Raw genomic sequence first — 5,615 nt, 5'->3', positions numbered from 1 at the left:
CCCTGAGTCCACCGGCGCCAATTTCAGCCCTAAGCGGTGAAAATTGGGTTTCTATGGACGCAACTGGACTGATTTTTTCGAGCCGGTGATAAAAAAAAAGGGGCTTGAGTGGCCCTTGGGGCCACTTGACCGAGCCACTCGGCTCACACACAAGTGCCACCTCGGCACTCCTCAGTACATGCTTCCAGCTGACTACGTTGCGCGGGCGTACATCTGCTAATGCATCGGTCCTACACAATGCTAACTCACGCAGAAATGAAATGAACATGCAGATACATAAAACTTCAAGATTTACAGCTCACAGACGAAAGGAGTAGTTGGTGCGTGATCTTAAGCCCGGATTGTTGCCGCTGTTTCTACGCTCTGCGTCTCGCCCGGTTTTATTGATTGGTTCCCGTTATAAATGACGCCCACTGGTTGCCGTGAGGACGCCACAAAGCCCAGTCAAGCTAGCTTCAGCTCAAGCTCCGCACCAAAGAAACCATGGCGACCAGCAGCTCAGTAGTAGTACTGGCCGTCCTGGCCACCGTCGCCGCGCTGGTCTCCCCGGCCATGTCCCTTCCCGTCTTCACCGGCGACGTCGGCGTCTCTCCGGGCTTCCACGCCGCGTCGTGTCCGCAGCTGGACGGCGTCGTGCGGTCGTCCGTGGTGGCGGCGCTGCGGCAGGAGGTGGCGCTGGCGGCGGGCCTGCTCCGGCTCTACTTCCACGACTGCTTCCCGCAGGGCTGCGACGCCTCCATCCTCCTCAACACCACCTCCGCCCGCGCAGGGCCGGTCCTGGGGAGGGGCGAACGGGGCGGCCGCCCCGGGCCCCCAAAAGCCAGGGGGCCCCTCCCAGGTATACGTTTTTTTTTTTTTTGAACACACCCTCCCAGGTATACGTACGTAGGTATACATACAAGCTTCGACAGGAAAAATTCTATCAGCGCCTCGCTCAGCTTCGCGTGCTAGCCTAGGAAAGTAAATACGTTGGGCCTGGCCCATGTTTGCACGTACATCACGTGGAGTCGTGGAGAACTGCAGATCGGAGAGGAAAAGGAATCGTTGCCTCGTTGGATTGATTTCCTGTAATTTAGGAATTAGCTTCGGTCTTTCCTCAAAAAAAAAGAGATTAGGATCGGTCGTTCCCTGCCTTTTTCCTGTTCCGCTGTTCCTGTTCGTCTAATCTCTTCGACTCTCCTCACGAACGAACGACGTGACGACTGCAGCAGGCCAGCAGCAGGATCTCTCATCTCTTCGACCGAACAAGTATGTCTCGGCGCGCTCTCTTCCCTCGCATGATCTTGATCCAATTTCTTTTCTTTCTAATCCTGATCCCCAATTTCTCAATCAATCGAACAGATTAACAGGGAATTGTTTTTAGGGCGCTCAAATCATTGCACCCACGTTGCCAGATTAGATTGCAGAAAGAAGGTAGTATACCATGCCCTAGCAGATTCTCATTATATTAGATGATCTTTTGTACTTAATCTAATATTTTAATTAGCTTTGTGCTAATTTTGAAAGTGAATTGTTCCTTTCAATTTCAGCAGGGTCATGTCGAGTACAGGTAGAAAGTATTCATCTGTAAGTCATAAAAGAAAGAAAGAAGAAGGAGGCAGGTGAGGAGAAAGAAGCATTAAGCGGATCTCTTTTTAAATATTATAAGAGCGATACGAGCACGGCAACTAATCCAGACGAGTTGGCGATAGTTCTTGTGGGTGACCAGACTGATGGCAATCCGGAAGATGATGGTCATACTCCTACAGAAGGCAATGTTGACGTCAACATGGATGATAGCAATGTGAGTGACCATGAGTCCATATTTAATTCATCTGCGGCAGGATCTACTAGTGTTGATGAGGAACCAATTAGTGTGGATATTTATGGTCCAAGCAATTAGGGTAATCTTGATAACAAAGCGAGGGACATATTAGTGGAAAGGGGGTCTAAAAGGAAAGAAGAAAACACTAAATACCGGATTTTCTTTACTATGCCTGTTATTATGGCATCAGCTGAAAGAAGTTTTTCGAAGTTGAAGTTGTTGAAGAACTACTTGAGATCTACAATGTCACAAGAGAGGTTAAATGGCTTGGCAACTTTATGCATGCAGAAAAATTTGCTTGATGAAATTGATATTGATATTGTCGTTAGTGATTTTATATCTCAGAATGTTAGGAGAAAATTTTGAAGGTAATATGTAATAAATTATGTGATATGCACAATCATTTTGGATGCACTTAATTATTTTCTTTAATACAAATTATACGTACATATGATGATTATTAATTAGGCATTTATACTAAGGGCCCCGAAGGGCCCCGGATCATAGTTTCGTCCCGGGCCCCCAAAATCTCAGGACCGGCCCTGCGGCCAGCGTGGCCGCGCTGGTGGAGTCCTTCGGCACCCGGGGCCTCGGCGACGTGGCCGACCTCGTGGCGCTCTCCGGCGCGCACACCATCGGGCGGTCGCACTGCGGCAGCTTCGCCGACCGGTACCGGCGCGCGGACGACACCTTCTCGCGGAAGCTGGCGGCCAACTGCAGCAAGCACCCGGACCGGCTGCAGAATCTGGACGTGGTCACCCCCGACCTGTTCGACAACGGCTACTACAAGGCGCTGCGGTTCAACCAGGGCGTGCTCACCTCCGACATGGCGCTCGTCAAGAATAAGACCACGGCGGCCATCGTGAAGCGGTTCGCCCAGAGCAAGGACGCCTTCTTCCGGCAGTTCGCCAGGTCCATGGAGAAGCTCGCCAGGGCGCCCAAGCCGGCGGGCAACGTGGGCGAGATCCGGCGCTTCAGCTGCTTCAGGACCAATGCCCAACGCGCCGACGCTGCCGTGGACGCTGCCGGTGAGGAGGAGGAGGGCTTCGCCGCCTCCGCCTGATGGCTCGGTCAAGTACGTGCGTACGGTCGTCGTCCGCAAGCAGGCTCTGCCCCTGCGTTGTGTTAGCGTGCATGCACGGTACGGCCGTAGCCAACCGTGTTGAAGTTCTCGACTTGCTTCTATTTTCTGCGTGCATGGTTCGTGTAGCAATAAAGAGACAGAGGCACAGAGCTTTCGATCGTCGTTGCATCTGATCTTGATGAACTATGTCAATTAATCTGGACACCTATGTGCGTGTAACATTGCTCTAGATAATAGTACTAGTAAGCGTGTGCGATGGTAAGGCAGAGGTGATGGGTCGAGAAACACAAAGGTGGTGGGTCGAGCATTTTTCTTCTGGGTTCGTGTAGTAATCAAGAGAGACCTCATACCTAGCGAACGTTCGTCAAGGGAGATGGCACACGTGAGCGGTCGCATGGCAGTTTTAGTTGAGAGGGAGAGAGGAGAGGTGGCAGTTTCTTCGGGCGACATGACACTTCTCTCTGAGAAGGCAATTTCCGCTTAAAAACTTTCATCGTCCTTTGATCTTGTTTTTCAACTAAAACTGTCATCATATATGGTTGCTTGCCACCATCTACCGCGAACTTCGTTAGCTACTATTACCGATAAAGAGACTGAGTTTCTTTCTACCAAAAGAAGAGAGAGCTTTTTTTTTCTTGACAGAGCTTTCGAGTTTCATCCTTGCATCTCGTGATCTATGTTGTGTGTTCTACTACCTCTAAACTGCCCCAACAGCTTATATTTTAAAATGAAGGTAGTACTTACTATTTTTAAAAATGAAGGTAGTACTTACTATATGAAACCATGCATGTCCCGAGTTGCTCCCTCAATTAAGCTGGACAGGGACTTCGCGATCCTGGATGTAAGGCGTGTTTGAATATGAATAAATGACGCCTTCAGCCTTCAGGTACCTTTGTCTTTAAAAAAAGAAACTTGAGGGAGATGTTTGGTGCCATGTGGGCACGCGCGTGGCTGGTCTAAACGCCGTGCGCGACGTGGCCACGATCGATGCCCTCGACGATCTGTTTAGTGTTACGTGGCACTCCGAATGCAGCATGCATCGTCAGCTCGTGGTGGTTGAAGATCAAAGGTGCTCTTGCTAGACTCGTCAAGAACAGCCTTTTATCTTTTCTGGGTGAAGGGTCGGATCCACGCGAGGGTTGATGACCATTTGTCCGCTAGACCAGCTTTGGCAAGCGAATATATTCTATTCCCTACTATTTGTGAAAGAGCAAACAATTTCTTTCTCTTTTATGGATAAGGAACAATTTCTTTCTTAGGTCCAGCCCACTTAACCCGATGGGTTGATGACCACTTGTCCACTTGGCCGGCAACCAAATGTATCTCATCTGTAATATTTATTATTATTTGTGGGCAAGGAAGCAATTTCCTTCTTACGTGCGCCCACTTAACACTATCAACATGAGTATTCGTGACCACTTGTCCACTTGACCAACTTTGGCAAATAAATGTATCATATCTCTACTACTTATAAAAGAGCAAACAATTTCTTTCTTTTTCTCGACAAAGAAACAATTTCTTTCTTAGGTGCACCCCACTTAACCCTATCAATATGAGTGTTGATGACCACTTGTTCACTTGACCAGCTTTGGCAACAAATGTACTCTACTTCTACTACTTATAAAAGCGCGAACAATTTCTTTCTTTTTTTCAACAAAGAAACAATTCTTTTCTTAGGTGCAACCCACTTGACCCTATCAATGTGAGAGACTTGTCCACTTGACCAGATTTGGCAAACAAATATGTTCCATCTACTACTTATAAAAGCGTGAATAATTTCTTTCTTTCTTTTTCGATAAAGAGACAATTTCTTTCTTAGGTGCACCCTATCAACGTGAGCGTTGATGACCACTTGTCCACTTGACCAGCTTTGGCAACCAAATGTACCCTATCTCTACTACTTGTAACACAGCAAATAATTTCTCTCTTTTTCTGGACAAAGAATCAATTTCTTTCTTAGGTGCACCCCATTTAACCCGATCAACGTGAGCATTGATGATCACGTGTCCACTTGACCATCTTTGGCAAACAAATGTATCATATCCCTACTACTTATAAATGAGCAAATAATTTCTTTCTTCTTTTCTGTCAAGGAAACAATTCCTTTCTTAGGTGCACCCTACTTAACCCGATCAACATGAGCATTGATGACCGCTTGTCCACTTGACCATCTTTGGCAAACAAATGTATCCTATCTCTACTATTTATAATAGAGCAAACACTCTTTTCTTTTTCCGACAAATAAACAATTTCTTTGCACCTCACTTAACCCGATCAATGTGAGCATTCATGACCACTTGTCCAACTTTGGCAGACAAATTTATCCTATCCCTACTAGTTATAACAGAGCAAAAAAAAAATCTTAGGTGCATCCCACTTAACCTACACAAAGCACTGACCACCTCACGATCAGATCCACTTAAAACATCTAACTATCCAGATTGGTTTAACCCTTGGCTAAAAGGACCTTTAGCAATTTACACGGCTGACCATAGAGGGAGCAGACAAGGTTCCCCACCCATGTCCCGCATTCGCTCTTGCACGGTTAACTCTATACCTACAAATAAAGGGAGGATTGTTTCTATAGTCCATCACTCATTTTATAGAAAAGGCCCTGCCTTTTCTAAGAATAACCCTGTTGTCTAGTTTTAAGTCAGATTGTTGCTTTGTAGAAAACCCACTGATGTTTCTGTTAATCAACCCACAGTTCAGTTTCAAGTCGGATTT

At 47.0% G+C, this 5,615-nt stretch overlaps 1 protein-coding gene across 1 annotated transcript; it reads left to right on the top strand.

The window, feature by feature from the left end:
- The first annotated feature begins 454 nt into the window (after window positions 1-454).
- On the top strand, window positions 455-2,902 carry LOC123066187 (cationic peroxidase SPC4). Its single transcript, XM_044489321.1, has 4 exons — window positions 455-765; window positions 957-960; window positions 1,624-1,680; window positions 2,287-2,902. The coding sequence occupies exons 1-4, from the start codon at window positions 484-486 to the stop codon at window positions 2,865-2,867; spliced, it is 924 nt and encodes a 307-aa protein (XP_044345256.1). The 5' UTR covers window positions 455-483; the 3' UTR covers window positions 2,868-2,902.
- The last annotated feature ends 2,713 nt before the right edge of the window (window positions 2,903-5,615 follow it).

This window comes from Triticum aestivum, chromosome 3B, assembly GCF_018294505.1.
Source record: "Triticum aestivum cultivar Chinese Spring chromosome 3B, IWGSC CS RefSeq v2.1, whole genome shotgun sequence".
Classification (NCBI taxonomy): domain Eukaryota; kingdom Viridiplantae; phylum Streptophyta; class Magnoliopsida; order Poales; family Poaceae; genus Triticum; species Triticum aestivum.
Note: the sequence above shows the minus strand (reverse complement) of the source record. Positions and strands in the feature narration are given on the sequence as shown.

Coding starts and splice junctions, on each gene's coding strand:
- LOC123066187 (XM_044489321.1), top strand. CDS start 484: ATGGCGACCAGCAGCTCAGTAGTAGTACTGGCCGTCCTGGCCACCGTC. Junction 1,681..2,286: donor ACGGCAACTAATCCAGACGA/GTTGGCGATAGT, acceptor ATTTATACTAAG/GGCCCCGAAGGGCCCCGGAT.